Here is a 19,912-nt window from a genome sequence, read left to right as displayed (position 1 = left end):
TCTATAACCCTCCATCAGAAATACTCCTGTCCTGGAGAGTGTGCCATACCTCTCTATATGACCACTGATCTATTAGCCTGCTCCATTTTTCCTCTTTGCTTACGTTTTTCTGATTTTGTGTTACATTTTCAAGGGCTTTGGGAGAAGGGTTGCTACTTTGCTCTGCTGGTACAGCACGTGGCAGAATACACTAAGATGCCAAGGAACTATTATAAGAGTAAACTAAGATTTTCAGATAATTTCAACCTGCTGCACTCAGGAAGAAGAGAAAGGAGAGTGGTAAATGTCCTTGTAGCTCCCTTGGAGCAGAGGAGGGATTGTCGGTGACTTCAGAAACTAGAATTTGTCAAAAGAAAGTAACTTGTAGCACAACACTCCCTGATCCTGGTACAGAATGTGTAGCAGCAACTTGGAAAAAGGGGTGCGGGAGGAGAGTATCAAGGTGAGATTTGACCAGTCCTCCATCCCTTCCTTTGACGGGATTGTTCATCTGGAATGACAGCTGTCACCAGGCATTGCGAGAGGCCGTGTCAGAAAAGTGCCAGATGCAGTTCTTCAGAATTATCTCAGTGCTAAACGCAGCGTGTTGCTGTCGCTGGAAACCATCTGTAGCCCTACAAACTGGTTAGACTGGCTTAAAGCCTAGAATAACTCCGAGTAGTTTATGCAGATCTAAGTGGTGATGGCAGGGATGTCAGGTTAATCAGCAAAGTTGGCTTCCAGAGGAGTAAAATGATGGATTCCAGAGGAGTGAAATGACCAGCCAAAGGCCAGCATATTTTGCTGTCTTAGAGCAGCTGAATATTCGTGATGAGTCTGGGGATTAGAGATGATAAACATCAGAAAGTGCAGCCTTAGAGGACATGCCCTGTTTTGCTGGTCACCCTTGGCTGGATTTCCTTTCTGCTTTCATGATGATACAAATTTGAGAAAATTGAGGGCTAATTACTGGCTTCTCTAATAGCTCTCATTTATCCATGGCCTTCACAATAGCCCTGCCCCAGGGGTAGCTTGACCCAGAGGTGCAGGAGGCAGCAAGCAGAGGCTCTGCACAAGGTGATGTGGGGCCAGTTTTGACACAAGTTATACAAACAGGCATTTGAAAGTTGCATTTGCTAAAGGACTCTGGATTTCCAGGCAGATACCACTTGAAAGGTTTTACCTGAATGATGCATACAGAGCAGGCTGGGAGGGAGCTGCACTTTTGTGTCTGTGAGTAGAGAGGCTCAGAGAGGGTTGAAAAAGAGCAATGTCCTCTCTCCTGAGTTAATATTTAGAAAAGTCTACCTATTTTTTTTTTCCATAAATACTTCTGTTTTTGAATTTTTTGCATTTCCCAGGAAGCTTTGGAGTAAGCTCTGCAGAAGCTTAAATATGGTGTTTAGCCCTTGCTCTGCAGTTAAATCTGGCAGAGCTGCTGGCCTTGCTGTTCCTGAGCTTCTGATTACAGGATACATATTTTTCATTTTTAATTCCTTGGTGTGTCTTTACTCAAATAACCTCCTTCCTTGCCAGTGGTGGAGGTTAGGTCCCACCACAAAGTAATTACTAGAACTGGAGATGAACATTCTTCTCCATTCTTCCAGGCACCCAGCTTCTGCCCAGTGCCTGTGTGCTCTGCACGTGTGTGGTCTTAACAGCAAGGACACACTGCAGCACAGAGGCTGAAAGCACACTCTTATTTTTCTTACCTGTTTGCAGCTGAACTCTGTTGACATTTCACCAGCTTGATACACTCAGCTGTGAATGAAGGGTCTTGTGCAGCCTTGCAGAATGCTGGTGGCACGGCACACCAAGGATGTTGGTGCAGCACGCCGTTAATTCAAAGCTCTGTAGCTTTTACCAGCCCTGCGGTGTATGCATTGCTCTCACTGTTTTCATTTCATATACACAGTAAAGAATCTGTTCGAAGGCAGTAGAAAGCTTTGGAAGAAAGATCAGCACTCTTTTTTCTTTCTATTTGCTTTCAGATTCCAGTTGCTCTGTTTAACAGATGTGCCTCTCATGATGACTGCTCAGTCTGTGGCACAGGACTGTGCCACATGCAGTTGGGATGCAGTGCCCCTGGTACAGGACATTCTCCTGCAAGAGGAAAGACTAAAGTCTTTAAGTTGGAATAGGAAGCTTTCTAAGGCAAATTGCAATTGCCAAAAGTGCATTTGATTATTTTGTATTTTTAAAAGGAGTTGTTAATAGCCTTGCGGAATTGTTTCAAATGTCAAGTGTTTCCAAATTCTTGGTCCTGTGTTATACTTCAGACCTGGGAAAATAAGTCCTTTTTCAACACGTCAAACAGTGAATGGAAATAGGTAGCTAAACTTACCATGCCAACCTTCTTCCAGTTCTTGGCAATGCTGGGCAAAAACCCTTCAGCTTTGTCTAGAAAAAAGTTTCATGGCTTTCTCTTGACCAGTGAGCTTTCAGTAACTGGAGTTAGGGGATAATTCTGCCAACACGTGATGCATGTTTCATTGCTGCCAGATAAAATATGCATCCTGTGCTGTGCCTTCCCAGAGGCTGTATGAAGTAAGTTAACATGATCACCATGGCACTGGTGCTCCTGTGAAATCATCAAAACCTATATCCTCTTTTGCATGTACTAAATGAGTCCTTGGGGGAAAAAAATGAAGTTAGGGCGTGACAAATACTTTGTTCTTAAAAGTATAATCCCACCATTTGAGCTATTTGCTTACTGCAGGCAGCAGAAGAAGCAGAAGTCTGGCTAAAGGCTATCTCTAGGAGGAGGAATAAAACTGAGTCAGCAGGCATTACGGGACATGGCTCCCTGGCTGCTTTACCCAGTGGCTTGTTTAGTCTTGTTCTGCTACGCATTAGCAGCTTTCAGCAATGTGCAGTGATTAGTGCTCTGTGTCTTTCCTCGCTGCTCCTCTGTGTATCCTGGGGCTAGGATTAGGTTACAGCCCTGAAATGGCATGGTTGTCTGCATTGACTGAGAGTTGAATAGTAAGGGCAGAGTTTTGTTGATAGACTTAAAATGTCCTCTGTGTTTCCCTTCTCTGGAGGAGGAATGACATTATTTTCATTTGTAGTCTTTCTGTTTCTGATCTAAACATGTGGTGTCCAATTTCCTTCCCTGGCAGGTGACCTGGAAAATGAGGAATGGTGTCTGGCTACAGAGTTTACTCCAGCTTCAATAAAGACTGAGCCAGGGCTGTGTGAGACATCAGCCCTTGCTCCCTCAGTCAGTCTCACCGTCACAGCCACGTCGCTGGAGGGGGAACAGCCTGAACTACAGACAGATGTCCTGGTACTGCAGACTCCCTGTTCTCTCTGCACAGTTAGCTGCAGGTTCTCCTAAGGCTGCACACCAGTGTACCCTCCTTGGTGCCAGAGCTTGGCAGTTCAGGGTGCACACTGCAGTCTGCTTTAGTGGTTTTTAATGTTTGCTGGTGTCCCACTATTGCTGTAAGAGCTTGTGTTTCAAAACACTTGTCTGCATCTTTAGCTCTTAGTGGCTGGATATACAACTTTGTCTTTTGTGCTAGCCCCGAAGCTTGGGGCTCTTGGGTATGTAGAAATATTTGAATAGTTTCTAATGAGCCAGTTGCACCTGAACTGACTAATCCACTTGCTCTATCAAGCCTGTGGCAAGCTGAGTGTCTGTCATAAGAACTTGCTTTAATGCTGCTGTGCCTTCCCCTAAGCAGAACAAGACTCCTTGTTTGGATTGATTGGAGAGTTTCCCTGTTTGCCTGCAAAGTTACTTTTGCCAGATATGTGAAGCTTTGACATTTCAAGCTGCTGCTACTTCCAGACCAAGCAGCCTCACAAGGAGCTTTGTGATGCATTTCTGACCACAGCTGGAGCAGCCAGTGGGCATTCTACAGAGCTTAGTTTGGTTGGTGCTTGGGTTAAGGAGAATGAACTGCAGCAGCTGGTGGCTCACCAGGGTCCCCAGCCAGTAGAGGAAGAAGCGTAGCTGTTGTCAGCCCCCAGGATGCAATGTCAGTCCAGGCTGGAGGGAGTTGATATATGCTGAAAATAAATGTTTCCACTTGGATGTGGATCAGAAATTTGTGCAATAGAAATTATTTAATGAGAAACTGAAAAAAGCTAAGCACAAGTTTCCCATAATTATCTCCTAGCTTGAATGTGCTGTTCCCAGGACGTAATCCTGCTATAGCTTGGGATGCTGTGGTTTGCAGAGTGGTGGGACTTGCTGGTGGCTCATTGCTGTTGCATGGATTGGTTACATGGGTTGCTGGGAGAGATTTTGGCTGCAGGTAACCCGCTGGTATGCCAGACTGGCTTCCTCAGGCCTGGGACCGTAGCACACAGACAGGCTCTGGGCAACAGCCCTGTCAGTGGGGCAAGCCAGGTGTCTTCCAAACTTCATTCAGCAGTGACTGTCTCTTTTCCTGCTCCCCAGCACTGTGAAAGGGACTTGGGTCCCAAAACCTGGTGCTCAGTGACTGGCACCTTGCTCTTGCTGCCAGATGACAATGGCCTTTAACAGGCTCTCCCTGACTCCCAGGGGTGTTTCTGTCCTTGCTCAAACAGACCGTGCACTCCAGCACATCCTAGCAGCAGCTCTGTTGCTAAGAGAAGTAATTTGAGTGGGTTACATGTTAGCTTTCAGTCTGAAATGTCATCTCTGAGGAGTAATCTTTTATTTTAGCTAAATATAGTAGTAAGAAAAGCCATAGTGGGAGTAGTCAGGGCAGTATTCTCTGTAGCCTGGTTTAGCAGACTGTGCAAAGCAGTTAAAACTTCGCCTTTGGCAGAGCAGGGGGAGAGGAAACCTCTCCATTTATGGAGAAGTAATCTTTGTGTCCTTCTATTAGGATTTTTAAGGTGTGTACCCCAGGTTTTCATGCTTGTTTTAATTTCTCTTTTATAGATCAAACCACTGACCCAGAAAGTTCTTCCAGAGATTAAATTGGAGCCCCATGAAGTGGATCAGTTCCTGAACCTCTCTTCTAAGGAAGGTCTGTTAAATACCAAATGAAAATGTAGGGGTAGATGTCCAGAAAATACAATAAATGTACTTCACCCTGATTAAATATTTGGATTTCTCCTTCATCATGTTAGTTTTTAGGCTGAAGCTGTTGTTTTATAGGGATTCAGCTAAGGCTGTTGATCTGGCTATTGAAGATCCAGAGTCTTGCTGAGCCTTTATGTGAGGTTTTTCTTTCTTTCTTTCTTTTTCCCCCCACTTTTTCATCACAAAGAAAATGATCCCTTTTTTTTTGTAGGGTATTAATAATTGTACCAAAGGAAGCTTGAATTATTCAAGTGCAGGATTATTTAGGATAGAAAAGAAATCAATTTCAGGAGATTTAGTTAAGATATAGGAAACTTTTCTCTTAATCTCTGATGCAAAAGCAGGATGTGAGTTTATATGAAGATGAAAGTTAGGTGAATCTGTTTGTAGTATATTAGTTTTAAGAACAATCATTATCTCTTTATACTACTCTCTAATGTGGAAGGAGGAGCAAAGATCCCTTCCCTGAAAGCTAAATGCAGTTAAAGCCAAGAAAACTTTGGAAGAGCCAAATATTTGTTGTGAAATATGAGCAGATTACTCTATTTCAGTTAGAAACACTTGATATTCTGTGAGTGAATTAATTTCTGTGGGTAAGTAGTACTGCTCTAGGGAGAGAAGCAAATGATGTAGCAGGTGGATAAAGGGAAGGCTGTATCTCAACTCACATTTGCTCACTTTGTGGGATTAAGGGCCTTTCTGTTTTTCAGACATGTTTCTTCTTCTGACAACTGCAAGAGCTAACATGTGAGAAAAAGAAGAGTATTATAGATTTCTTTTTTATTACTACATTTCTTCCATCCTCCCTCACCACCCATTTGATCTTTTCAACTCAAATTTACTAAGCATAACAGAAGTGGAAGGTGGCAAATTAGCCCTGTATCTTCCCACTTCAAAATCCAATTTCTGTAAATTTAGCTCAGAGAAAAAGAGACTTGGTTATGGCTGTTTAGAGTATCTGCTAAATTGTCCATTTAATAATAAGAGTAGGTGAGACATGTCCTGTTGCTCTCGGTCCAGACCCACTTCATCACAAGCAGTGCTTTGGGAGCCCTAGAGCAGGTTCTTTTTTCTGCAGTTGAGGTTGTTGGATAGGCAGTGTGAGAGAGGTTCCTGTGGTGGCTGCCTGTGCTGCTCCTGCTCCATCAGTGCATTGAAGCCTTTGCTGTCACTAGGTTGTCAGTCACTTCTCAGCTCTGCCAAATCATGTCCTTAGGAGGCCTTCCTCTTCTTCCTGATCATGTAACTCCTTGGATGTCATCCCTTCCTTTGCAAATACTGGCAAATTCTTTAATCCACGGCAAAGTTAGGAAATACTATTGTTTTTGGAGAGAAAGTATGCTGGCTCAGAACCCCTCTGTTAATGTGGTTTCCCAGGAACAGGGAGCTTGTACTTTACATTATACATGAACCTCAAAGCATTTGAAGGAGCTGAAGTGTAGGTAGAAGTGACTGGAGCATATGCAGAGAGCCCTGTTTTGTCTGTCAAACCTAAAGATAGCTGCTGCATTTCATTCCTTCTTTGGAGACCTGCATGCTCCCAACCTCTTCCAAGTTGCCACTTTTGCTTGATCCATTTTTTTCGCAGACACTCCGAGTCTTGGCAACTGTGTGGTGGTGGCGGCGGCTGTAGTGGCAATTTAAATCGACACCCTAAACCCTTGTGTTACTTTCTGTCTCTCGTGCCATTTAGCAGTGGATCCCCTGCATTTGCCTCCCACCCCTCCGAGCAGCCATGGCAGTGACTCTGAAGGAGGGCAGAGCCCAGCTCGATCACTCCCTCCTTCCAGCCCAGTCCAGCTCCAGGCCACAGCTAAGGTTGCGTCGCGCACAGCTTCAGTGCTCTCCAATTCCCCTCTCCTGACTGCACCACATGTAAGTTGAGCTGGCTTTCTCCACCATTTATCTCTGTGGGTTGTTTTTTGTTTGGTTGGTGGGGTTTTTGTTTTTTCGGGTTTTTTTAACTTTTTTAATTACTGGTTTTGACAGGGATTTGCTAACTTTCTGTTATTGTTTCGATGAATCCATCTCTGGTCAAAACTGCAGATCCAGTAATTCTCGCTCACTGGTCTGTTCTGTTCCCACAGGGAACAGCATGTGCCTCTCCTTTAATCTGAGACAGAGTTCACTGGTGTTATCAGGTTTATCCCATCATGGACTGTGTTTTGCCCTGGGGCCCAGCCCTGCTGGGTTGACCTGTCTTTGGTAGATCTGCAGGCGGTGATCTTCAGGGAGGGATTTTCAGTAGTGTTTCTCACGTGTCTCTTTCCCTGTGAGAGCCAAAGGCAGTTTTACTGTTGGCTTCAGTGTGTACAGAGCTGGGCCAAGAACAACTGTTTAGAGGGAATCCTGTCCCAAAGTTTTGAACTCTGATTGGAAGTTAGCTGAAAGGTCTTCCACACACTCCCATTTGCAGGAGCCTGTTCTAGTAGACCTAGTCCTCTCCGAAGTGGGAGACCTGCTGCCTCTCCTCCCTAACAACCTTTTCTTCTAGGACTGTGTGCACTTACTGTTTTCTTTTATTTCATTTCTATGACCCTTGAAGAAATTACAGGGGACTGGCCCCCTCATCCTGACAGAGGAAGAGAAGAGGACGCTGATTGCAGAGGGTTACCCAATCCCTACCAAACTGCCCCTGACAAAAGCAGAGGAGAAAGTTCTAAAGAAAATCCGCAGGAAAATAAAAAACAAGGTAAATGTTAGCTAGCTTTGCTGGGTGGTTCCTACTTGTCCTTCCTTTTAAAAAATGCTGCAGAATTCTGCAGTAATGGTCTGTGGTACTGTTGAATGCTGTAAGTTGTCTTTTAACAAAGTGCTTTTCTTTGTTCCTAAACACATCCATCAAATTGTCTGTCGGTGTGAGTGTGCCTCGGAGTAGGTATTTACCTGACCCCTTTAACAATAGAGTATTTAACATGCAGGGTATCAAGTTGCTGTGGCTTGGCTCCATTTAAAAATCAGTACAATCCTACCCTTATGGTAGGCAAGGAGTTCTGTATTTGCTTGGGGAGGAAGGTGTTCTTTTCTGTTTCCTGTTTTAAAATATGATGTGTATTTCAGTGCACCAGTCTTCTGATCACTGAATTCACTGAATACATTGTACAGTTGGTACCAAAGATGTCAAATGCAAGTCCTTTTTTTTTTTTTTTTTTTCCCTTCTGACATGGGGATAGGGGAAGAATGCAATTTTTTTCAGACCTGGCCAGCTCACTTGTTTTAGAGGATTTTACCACATCTTTGGTGGTTACTATATTCTGTTAATAATCTGCTAATGGTTTTGCAGATAGAGGTGTAAATTTGGACACAATAAATTGAAATTTGGTCTCGTAATGTATTTTTTCAAAATTTTCTGAAGTGATCTTGTGCTTTTCATGTACTACTTACATAAAAGCAGAGTCATTTATATTGAGGAGAAATCTGGAGGTTCTTTGGTCAAAGCCCTGGCTTGGAAGGCAGGGTCAGCTTAAAGTAGGTTGCTCAGGGTTTTGTCCAGTCATGTTTTACTGCCCCAAAGGGTGATGAGTCCCCTGTATCTCTGGGCAATGTGTTCCCATTTTAGGCCACCCTTGTGGTAAAAACAAATAAATAGAATCCCTAATATGTAATTGGAATTTCCTTTGCTTGTATTTGATGCCTCTTGCCGTTTTGCTGTGTGCCTCTGAGAGCTCAGACATCATCTTTGTTGCATGAGATAGCTGAAGACAGCAATAGGATTCCCTCCTTGGCTTTCTCTTCTTCAGTCTGAACAAGCCCAGCTTTTTTCTGCCTTTCCTGAAATGTCATGTGCTCTGGCATGCTTATTATAGCAGAGATCTGCCTCTGGCTGTGCTTCTGTACATCCAGAGGATTTTTTTCTGAGCCGTGGACTGCACTGCTGTACTCAGCTGTGGCTTTGAGCCACTGAACAGAGTGGGAAGAGCCACTCCTGGACCTGCTAGCTACAGTCTCATTGATGCAGACCCACTCTTGGCTGGCTGCTTTTCCAACAGGGGCACACTGCTGACAGATGTTTGGCTTGTTCATCAGGACCCCATGTCCTTGTCTGCAAAGCTGCTTTCCAATATATTCATGGGCTTTTCCTCTCCCAGATGCATGACATCGTCCTGGGATCAGCTTTTGGTATTTGTCCATGGATATTCTCTCCAGATGAATCTGATTTACTTTTTAAGATTAGCAAGGGATGATCTTTTTTGTGTGATTGAAAGGAGGAGCCTTGCTTCAGAATGTGGAAATAGATCAAGTCAGTGCTTTGCTTGCCAGGAATAGAAATGAGAACAAGACAGAGGCTTGAATCTAATAATACTGTGGCTTTTTAGCAGTTTATTAATTTGTCTCTGATGCTTTTGTTTTCTATGCAAATATTTGGTGTTTTCCCTCCTTTTTCCTCAGATCTCTGCCCAGGAAAGTAGAAGAAAAAAGAAAGAATATATGGACAGTCTGGAAAAAAAGTAAGCCAGCCTCCTTCCTGTTTCAAGCAGGCCAATAGCACTAGTTTGTGGGACTGGGAAGTGATCCAGCTGTGGCTGCTGGGACAGTTCCATGCACAGAGTGCCAGCTGCCATCTCGTGGCAGTGACTGAGAAAAGGCCTTGCTCCTCTTGTCGGGATCAGGACTGTGCCTGCCTGCAGCAGGTCGTTAACAAACACTTCTCACCTTAAATTAGGCAAGACCCAGCTGTATTGGCCTTCGCCTCAGGCAGCTGTGTTGGCCTAGAGGACAGGCAGTGTTCAGGGAAAGATGGATCCAGAGTGAGTATATTCTGTCTTCTAGCGCAGATGAAAACAGAAATAGGAAGTGGGTGAGTCAGGACTGCCTGGGAAAATAAGCAGGACTTGGGAAAATAGCATGTGACCCATCGACTTCCCTTAGCAAGCAGGAGCCAAACCCCCAGTTAGTGATTTATATCCCAAATTAATCTTTCTTCCAGGAGATGAATATTCTAGTATTACTCTTATGCAATTCACCAGATGGTTCTGTTAAAACCCTTGTACCATCTTTGGTTATATCCCTGATGTAATTTCCATTTTTTTCTTGTCTCTTTATAGCTCTGTCTCGCTTCCTCAGAGTTACTCTTGTGAAATTCCACCTCATGCATACCAGATATCAAGGCTATTTCCTTTTCCCATTTTAATTCTCGAAGCTGTTCAGGATGCTCCTGTTTGTCTTCTTAGGAGTCACATATTTTACTTGGTCCTCTTACATCTTGTATGACAATCTCCTTTAGTTTGAGGATTTCCAGGGATGGTTTGGAAATGGGTAGTATCTTGGGACAGTCTTGAGCACTGTCTTTAATCTTGTGGCTTATTAACCCTCATAAACCTGAAATTTGAGCCTCTGATTTCAGAAGCGTGGCATTTGCCAAACAGCTAATGCAACTTTTGCTATGTGTTTCACACTGTGAAGTGTGATCAAATATTATGACTGAAGTTCATTGGTGTAATGTTTCCTTAAATGTAGGCAAGATCACAGAGCTCTCAGTGAAAGCAAGTTTGGCCTGTTTTACAATCACTTGAATAAATAACTGAAGTTTTTATATTTCTCTTTCATTGTGCTGTCTCCAGAGTTGAGACCTGCTCAAATGAAAACAGTGAGCTGCGTAAGAAGGTTGAGGTCCTGGAGAACACTAACAGGTAAGGTATGAAGATCATCAAACAACACTTGGCAGCGGGCTATTACCATGAAAAGTGAAAATCTGGAGGTTAAGAGATCAGCTGAAATGTGAACAATAGCTGTGTCTGATGGGGTTCAAGTCAGAGAAAGAAGTGGAAGGCGAGTTATTGTGACTGCAGTGGGATGTAAAGCATGGAGGTTTTGATGTCATGTCTTAAACTGCCTCCCCACCTGTGGTGTGCTTGAGAAACCTTTTAGCACTCTTTTCTGAGTTCTTCCACTGCTCAAGGGAATGTAATTAGTTATACAAAACAAAAAACCACTATAGTCCAGCTCTCCCAATTGCCTTTATTTAGTGAAATTTTGCCAGGAAGCCTTAACCTGAGACATGACACTTAGAGAAATGACAGTGCTGAAACTCACGAGTCATTATTAGTTCCTTATGCACTACTAGATGTCATTGCAATTATTGTGCACCCTTCTAACTATCTCACACCCCAGAATTTCCTTCATTTGTAGGGGAAAATCACCTTCTTCCTTCTTCATTTCTGAAGAAATGGGTGACTCAGTGGCTTTTTCAAAGGACACATGGCAGAAAATGTTGAATAACTAAGCTTTTAATTGGGTGTTAGCTTGAGAGTGTGCAGTGTCAATTCTGGTTTATGTTCAGTGTGGCAAATTCCAGTGAGTAGATACTAGATGAGCCCACTCCTGCCACTTTCCAGACAGAGGCATTTGCAGCGGTGTTTGAATGTTACGGAGGAACTTGATGGTGACGCTGAAGTGTGGGAGGAGGCTGGGTTTTGAAGATAAGACCCACAATCATGGAAAATGGCCCTAGAGCTGATCTGGCAGCCAGTGCATTGCTAATTGAGTGGCATGTGTTGTTTCTAATCTCTGGATCCAATCTCTAATTTCATGAAGCCAGACCCTGTAGTACTGTGACTTGCTGGAGAGTGTCTCCCACACACTGCTCATGCAAAAAGGCATCTGCTGCTTGCTTGAAGAGAGCCAAGCCATTTCTGTGCCTCTTATATCGTCCTCCAGGGCTTGACATAAAAGAACCAGGAACTGTTCTGTAGCTGTGGAGTAGGGATGTCTCACCCAGAATGTGTCCCAGAAGGTACTGAAGCCAACTACTCTTAAGAAAAGGTTCAGCTGTAGATTATCCCCTTGGGCACAACATGTTGTCAACCCTGGAGTTGTTCTCCCCAGTTAAGATAAATTTTGCCAGCTGCTTTCATCTCTGAGCTGTTGAGGGTGCGCTCATGAGAACAGCTTTGTTGGTGTTGTCCATCCTTTCAGAAAGGACCTTTAGCATCTTATCTATTATTTGATTATCTTAATTCTTTCATGCTAAATGCTCTAAAATATTTTAGTTCACTTACAAAGATAGGTGATATTATCTCCAAATCCTTCATACTTTGGCTGTGTGGGATGAGTTGCATTGTTTTCTTCCCTCTGCAGTAGCACTGATATTGCTCTGTAATCTCATGCAGAGAAGCAGATGTTCGTCCTTCTGCACAGAAATTCCTGTAATTCATGGCAATGCTGTTTTGGCTATTTAGATATCAGCTGTGTCTAAAATCTGCTAAGGCTTACATGTGAAGTACTGAGAAATTTCTTAAAGTGCCTGCTTTCATCAAACATCAGTTTTGTAACATAGCATATTGTAGAGTTTTCCACCTTATATCCAAAAAGACGCTTTTCCTATTTACTGTATAATTGTGCAGCTTGTACAAAGAGAATGGTTCCAGGCCCTGGTTTAATGTACATTATCCACATCCAGTGAATTCAGCATGTCTCATTTTTTCACTGGTATTTGCACAGAGCCTTGGCACGACATCTATAAACTGTTCACGTGTTTCAGAACTTGTCTTCACAGCATCCTATAGCTGGAACTTTCATCTCCTACATACATTCAGGAATCTTAAGAGCAGTGGTGGTCAAAATTATTTAGTGTCAGTTTGGTGTGTCAGATGCCCGAATTTATATGTTTAGGACTTTATTTCTCAATTACCTAGCACAGTTATGCACACATGTATCTTATTTAATATGCCCAAAGCAGAGCCCTAGTTGACTTCAGCTGTAACTTTGAGTGCTCATTTCAGTAAAAAATGAAGACATTACTGAACATATTATCTAAAATTAGATCTACAAACATCAGAGCTGTTCTCCCATTGTGAAAGATTGTGAGAATGGAAGATTACAGAAAAATAAGAGCTATGATTACATGTTAAAACGATGCATTCAAGTGTAGATGTAGACAGAGCTGGATTTTTACCTTGTTGAAAAATTGGGCTATAGCTGCTTACCTAAAAGTTCATGAACATGTATTGCTGTCAGTCAGTATCATGTTTGTGTAGTCTAGCTGGATTGAGAGGAACTGAAGGGCAATTTCCAAAACATGCAGCTATTGAATAGCAGTTTCCTTTCAGTATATGCAATCAGATTTTAAGAGCATGTTAATCTCTATACAGAAAAAGTTAGCATAGATACATACCTAAGACTTCAGGGGAACCCTGCTTGCATTTCAAAATCTGGCTCCAAACCATGCAAACACTGGAATTTTTTTTCTGATAAAAGTGTTCCTTCACTACTCTCGGTAACATGAAAAAATAGAGAAGATTCTTCTTGAAAGCAAGCCTGAAAATCTGAGTCTGAAAAGATGTAATGTCAAAGGTGCAAGTGTGGTCATTGCATCCACGAGCATCTCCCTAGGCATTCACACGTCTTAAAAGACAAGGCAGGAGGCTGGGGATCAAGATGCTAGAGTTTTTAATTCTCATTACTGAGTGGGTGACTGCAGCATTTTTGTCAGCTTTAGTGTTAGAACACTAGCATATGTTACCTCTCCTAATTCGTGTGACTCAGTCCCTTAAAAGAAATCCATCCAAGTCCCTTCCTAGGCAGCTTTCTCAAAACTAAGGAAGCATATTATTACATGCTTATCTGTTTTGTCTTATAGCCACAAGTGAGCCTTGGTTTGAGTAGCATCTAAACATGTGGGAAAACTGCTCTCTTAGAAAGCAAAGGGTGTGAAAAGAAGCTGGCTCTGGGTATTGAACTGAGTTGTCCCAGTCACCAAGAAGACTTGACCCACTCACATTTTGGCACTGAGACCAAAGGCAGAGACTGCCAGTGATCCAGAGGATTGCAAACATTCTCTGACACCAGCGTTGTCTACCTGGGAGCCAGGTCTGTTTGGGCTTAAAGACAAGTCTGAAACATCTGGTTCTGGGTGTGACGTGTTGAGAAGTGCTTTTGCTTCTCACTTTTGTTGGGTCTGTATTTGTGAGTATCTGATGATCACTTTTCCTGGAGAAATGATAGGCCTAGGATTCGGTGCATGTGTGGTTGAGAGTGTCACACATGGACGATGAATGCAAGTGGCTGCCAGAGTTGCTCCCATGGAATAACAGTAGCCAGCTGTCTAGATCTGCACTAACAAGCGCCTTAAAGGCAATGCCTTGTAAATAAAAATGGGATATCCTTCCATTTCTCCAGCTCCCAGTCATCTAAAGAGCAAGTTGCACATCACTCTGACCCACCAAGGGTTTATTAACACCAGAGCTTCCAGACTTCACTGATTTGCCTGTCTGTTCTTTCATTTGAGACTGGTAAAGTCATTTTACCCAATAATTTTCAAGAAGTAAAGGATCTAGGTTTAAGTTGCAGTGAGATATCTTGCACTTAATTTCAGGCCACCATTACAATATTTGACAAGCCTTGGCAGCCCTGGAGTAGCTCCTTAATTTCAGACCAGCAGGACATTTGTTTTCATGCTGAAATACCTTTTATGAAAAATTGCTGAAGATTTTATTTGTAATTCAGATGAGGGAAAACTGTGGATTTAAATGGTCTTTTAGTTAAAACCTTACTTTGGGATTTGTCCCCTTTCCTACAAATGGGATGGGCAGAGAAGAAATCTCTGTGTAGAGTTACAGAATAATTTTTCTCTCTCCATATCAGAATTAGGTTTTGTTCCTCACACAATAGGAGCAATCCTCTAGAAACTTTTGATTAAGTGTTTGGTGTCCACTAGAAGATTATTCTTGTTTGTTTGTTCTTTTGTTTGTTTGAATCAATGTTGGATTTTAAACAGAAATACTGACTTGAGGAAGTCTCCCAGGTGGTTCTGTAGTGACAAGTTTTCTCTGCTTAATTAAAGTATCTCTGCAAGCAGAAGGGAAGGCTTGATTTGGTCCATACTTTGGTAGTGAAAAGGCCTCTTCTGAAGATGAATGTAAGTGAATGTGCACCAAAACCAAGACATCACAGAGCAAGTTTGCTGGCATTATGTGGAAGGAAGTGCAGGAATCTTCAGTCACTTTGCAGCTTTCCTGTGAGGTGCTTCCATTGGCAGGGAAAAGCGTGAAAGCACACTCGCACCTCCTACAGAATTGACCCTCTAATTGAATATCCCTGGGAAATGTGTCAGACACAGTGAAAATAATCCCTGTGGGTACAAACCCCCTTAGCATGCTGTCTTGGGATTGCATTTTCTCCTGTTAGGACTTAGCCATAGGCAGTGCATGCCACTAAAAGCATTTGTGGCCTTTGTACTGCTATTTAGAGGGAGCATCATAGTTCAGGGAAGTCTCTGTTCTGCAGGGCAGAGATCTGCTCCTTTTGCCTCTCCTGGTCCAGATCACCCATGCAGCTGTCCTGTCACAAGCTTTTGCATGGGAATCTTTTGACCTCAGAATCTTCCACCATTCCAGATTCAAATAGAGAGTAAAAGCACCAAGGAGTGTCTCATTTTGGCAGTGGCAGGATAAACTGAAGTCATCTGATGAAACTTGTTTCTTGTTCTTGCCTCGGTTCCTGCTCACAGTTTGCAAATGCACCTGTATCCTGTCAGCTCCAAACACTGAGTCCTTGTCTGTTGAGGAGAAAACAGTAGCTCTGCTCAAAGAGATAAACTGCTTGGGGAAGAAAGACATTTTATGTGAAGGTATTTGGTAAATAAGGTGGGGGATGAATCTTCCTCAGAATACCTGCCTAATCATACTTTTCAAAGAGACTGTTTTGTAATCAGCTCTCTGGGCCCCCTCTGCCCAACAGGTTTTTTAAATTGAGCATGAAAAGGCAGAGATGAGCAAAATGAGGAGAATTGCCTCTTCTCTGTTGATTTCCTCACCAGCCATTAGCTGTTTTCTCACTGACGCCTCCACAAAAAGTGGCAAGAATGATCAGCATTTCAAGGCTGCTGCTGCTGCCAGCCCCCGAGCTGAGGAGGAGGAGGAGGAGGAGAGCTCCTTCCTCCTCACTCTGCAGAGCTGTTCTGCATCGAACCCAGTGAGTCAGGCCTGAAATGGGGGAAGGATTTAGCCTTCCAAAATAGCACAGAAAGTTCAGGGTTGAAAGGGCATTGCTGTCTAACACAGCAGGTGGTACATGGTGGGAATACTGTGGGCAATGTGTTCTGTGCCAGGAAACGATGTGCACAAGTCTGGTGAAGCCCATGCCATGCAGTGGATGTCAGGAGGGATTGGGGAGAGCTGCCAAAGGGAGCAGGGAATTAGGATGGTCTCATTTATGTGGTGGACACTGTTCATATCTCTTCATTTGCCTGTGGTCTCTGTATTACTGAATAAAGGATTGCACTGGGTATATCGCTCTGTTGTTTAAATACTGAGTTGCAGAGTAAGCCATGCCCTCAAGAGCATGCAAGATATCCTTTCTTAAAGAGTTGAGAAGGATTTGCTGGCCCAGATAAATCTGTGCTGTGAGAATGCCTTGTGCTCATTTCAGAATGTATTCCTGAAGTCCTTGAATTCATTAAACCCTAATTAGCAATGAGCATTGATGATTAAAAAAAAAAATCTATGAAAATAGGCAGACCAGTGTATATTGAGCTGTGGAGGCACCTCTGGATCTGACCTACAATTAGCTTTTAGCCAGTTTGGTCTTAAAATACTCCTTCTATTTTCTCTGACATCCTGACCTTGCTTCTTGCTTTAGCTTTTGACGTAACAGCCTCCAAAACTGTCGTCTGGAGTTTCTGTGGGGTATCCTCCACAGCAGATTCTGAAACTTACAGGAGAAGTGAAAAGTAAACTTGGAAACAAACAGCAAATTTAGCATCTTGGTACAAAATTATTCTACATTTGTGTTGAGGACAGGAATTTGGGTTGCTCATAGATTGTTCAGAAAACTGCTGTGGAAACCCTGTATCAGACATTCTTTGAGATAATTTCCAAATTAAATTACTTGTATTCTGACTGCAGTAATTTATGCTGTAGCAGAAAAAAAAAACCCAAAAAACAACCAACCAACCAGTCAGAAAGGCTCTTCTGGTCTGGGACTTGACTCCAGCCACAAGAGAATTGTCATTGTGGTTGGGACCTCTGAAAGACACAGTCAGAGTAGCCACTTGAAGCATCTGCAATTTTTGTCAACTCTGCAGGATTTAATAAATAGCATTAAAGTGTTTTATTTATTAAATGAATGTGAGAAGTGAAGGCTGTGCCTTTGTCTGGTTTTAAGTCCTTCTCCTTAAAAGTCAGCTGGCATGTGTCCTAAACCAATAAACAGCAGGTTTTGGGGAAAAGAAGGTTTTGATAACCAACTGTATAACCAGCTAGAGCAGTGGGAGGTTTTGATAACTAACTAAAGCAGTTATAACCTCAGTTCTGCATCTTTAAAAATAATGGCAAAGCTCCTGCTGAATTCATGACATAGTGTCAGATTATGTATGCAACTGGTCGCTTGCATGTAGAGCAAGTGCCATTTTGTATAGAAACACTGAAAAGACAATTTTTATTTATGAGAACTTAATGAAAGTACTGAAGAAGTAATTGTTCAGGGACATCAGCTGAGAGAAAAGCAAAAGATCTTTAAAGTTCCAGTGCTAATACATCTAAAAACTATGTAGAATTAAAAACATTCCTTGCTAGTAATTTCAAGGAGAAGACTTTAACTCTCTCTAGCTTATCCTAAATGCTCTGTTATTTCCACGTGTGGAATTTGAAACAAGAATCCATTTAACCAACAAGCAGGTCAGTGTGTGTGATGCTTGTCTGTTGTCTTTGCTTTCCAGAACCCTTCTGCAGCAGTTGCAGAGACTCCAAGCTGTGGTTGCTGGCAAAGTGTCCCGCTCGTGTAAGGCAGCTAGCACACAAACAGGGACCTGTCTTATGGTGAGTGTTCCTGAGGCTGGGAATTGTAAGGGAATGAGAATCTCTTTCCACTCCTCAAAGGCACATCTCTTGTTCTGCAAAGCCTCTCAATGGCAAATTCGCAGCTTGGGGGGCTCCTTTTCATGATTTGACAATTTTGAGGGAGATGAGACTTGTGACTGATGGAGATTAATGATGGTGGGAAGGTACTGAGTTCTGGAGGAGAATGGGCCTGCACTTTTGGTTGGGTGCTGCAGTGATTAAAGAAGGAGCAGTGCTCCTCCAAGTTACCCACTTGATTATTTCCTGCAGTATGATATGGTGGAAATAGTGTCTAGGGCTGTAAAATGAAAATGAGGGTGACCTTTGAGGTTCGGTGCTTTTGATACCAATAAAAATAAACTTGCTCAACCAAATCAAAATATGACTGAGGCTGTAAATATGCCTCTGTCCTATTTCAGTAGTAGTGGTCAAGATAAGAAAATGAGTAGACTAAAACATTTCCTTTTCCCTCCTTACACTCAGCTATCAAGTTCCCCTTATATCTAAAGTGCTGTAAATTGATGGAAATCATTTACAAGGCCTAAGCTGTTCTCTCAATCTTGCCTCACTTTCTCTTGGAAGCAAGACTGGGGCCAGCAGCAGAAATAACCTTGTAAATCCTCAGCAGTATCTGTAGAGCACACATGGCAGCTTTATCTGCTTTTCAACTTTGTGAGGAAATAAGGCAGCTGGTCAGAATGGTGCAGACATTGAAAGTGAACCCCAGCATTGAAACCTTTAAAACACTGAATGGTTATTGTACAGCTGCCTTTGCTAGGTATGCAGTGATGAGAGTGGCCTCAAATGATTTGTTTTGATACAGTATCAGTTCTGATGTGCGCATGTGGGTCAAGTGCACTCACCTCTCCTGCATCCTCCCTTTGCCAGATGGTGGTGCTGTGCTTTGCAGTAGTTTTTGGCAGCTTCTCTCAGAGCTATGGGCCATATCCTTCTGCTACAAAGATGGTGTTGCCCAGGCAGCATTCCTCACCAGAGTCCTACACAGATTCCATTGGTAAGTGACAGCTATTCCAGTCCTGCTCTTTGCTCGGTTGTACTTAAGCACTTGTTTTCCACACCCATTCCTAACCCCTTTCTCAAGCACTTCTTGCAGTTCTGCTCCTTAAATGGCTATTTTTTAATACATATATATACACCTGTGTTTTTCTAAGAAAGATAACTTTGCAAACTATGCTAATGGCAGCAGACTTCATAAAAATGAGCAAAACCTTTTCCCCACTAGCCTGCTTGATACTTCTGTTTAAAGAATTTTTTGCCTCTGTTTGCAGAACTAAAGTTAGTGGTCTGTGAAAGGTAGCAGGGTTTCTTCTTGGTAGCAAATGTTCATACTGTTAAAATGCACAAATTATTTCAGTTGCTGTTTTCTTTGCCAATGTCACCAAAGAGTCCAAAGACTGAGAGGGAAACTGTTAGTATTACATAACCATAATGGACCAATGTATTATGAAAGTTATTATTTAATTTCGTTCTTGTTTTGTGAATAATTTAGAGCTTTTTGATCCCTACCTGGACCATTCCTGCAGTTTCTTTCTTCAGCTATCAAATTGCCAGTTAATCAATATGGAAAGGCCTTTGCAGCTTTGGCTCTGCCCTAACAGTTTCCATTTCCTGAAATGACCAGGGCTGTTCTCTGAGCTGTCTGTTGCTCATGTCATTTTGCCTTCTGTCTTTGTATACAGTGAGGTCAAGGAGTCTACTAATTTATGAAGAGCCTCACCAACTGGAGGAGCCATCAAGCCCGATCTCCTTTGCAGATCGCAGTGACAGGCAAACAGACACCTCCAAGTTCACAGCACTCTCCCTGGAAGCTGTGTCAGGGACACAGCAGGATGATATCATGCAGTTCACAATAGCCAACGAGACAAGGCTAGAAAAATCAGTGCTGCTGGGCCTGCAGCAGCACAGGTGAGTGCAGGGTTGTCACACTGTGTTCTGTGTCACTCTTGTTCATGGCTGAGCCTGGCAGCTCAGCTGTGCTGGGCACTGTGAAGTGTGAGGTAAGAGTTTGGTTTTGATCTGGAGAGCCTATAGGCAAAGTCACTGTTACTCTGGAGAAGTGGTTGCAACAGAATTGTACTAGTACAGCTACCAAACTTGGTACTTCTGCCAA

At 42.8% G+C, this 19,912-nt stretch overlaps 1 protein-coding gene across 4 annotated transcripts in view; it reads left to right on the top strand.

Moving 5' to 3' along the window:
- CREB3L2 (cAMP responsive element binding protein 3 like 2) overlaps positions 1–19,912 on the top strand; it is a 74,220-nt gene that overhangs the window by 47,015 nt on the left and 7,293 nt on the right. For 2 of the 4 annotated variants that reach the window (XM_086884912.1, XM_023937881.2), the window contains exons 3-11: positions 3,102–3,268; positions 4,862–4,949; positions 6,699–6,880; positions 7,551–7,697; positions 9,395–9,453; positions 10,567–10,635; positions 17,661–17,760; positions 18,670–18,796; positions 19,482–19,707. In XM_086884912.1, coding sequence (XP_086741038.1) covers positions 3,102–3,268; positions 4,862–4,949; positions 6,699–6,880; positions 7,551–7,697; positions 9,395–9,453; positions 10,567–10,635; positions 17,661–17,760; positions 18,670–18,796; positions 19,482–19,707 — 1,165 coding nt within the window. The remainder of the gene's footprint in view (positions 1–3,101; positions 3,269–4,861; positions 4,950–6,698; positions 6,881–7,550; positions 7,698–9,394; positions 9,454–10,566; positions 10,636–17,660; positions 17,761–18,669; positions 18,797–19,481; positions 19,708–19,912) is intronic. The other 2 variants (XM_086884913.1, XM_086884914.1) reach the window with 1 other exon arrangement.

The sequence above is a fragment of the Cyanistes caeruleus genome, chromosome 4 (genome assembly GCF_971803275.1).
Source record: "Cyanistes caeruleus chromosome 4, bCyaCae1.hap1.1, whole genome shotgun sequence".
NCBI classification, from domain to species: Eukaryota; Metazoa; Chordata; class Aves; order Passeriformes; family Paridae; genus Cyanistes; species Cyanistes caeruleus.
Note: the sequence above shows the minus strand (reverse complement) of the source record. Positions and strands in the feature narration are given on the sequence as shown.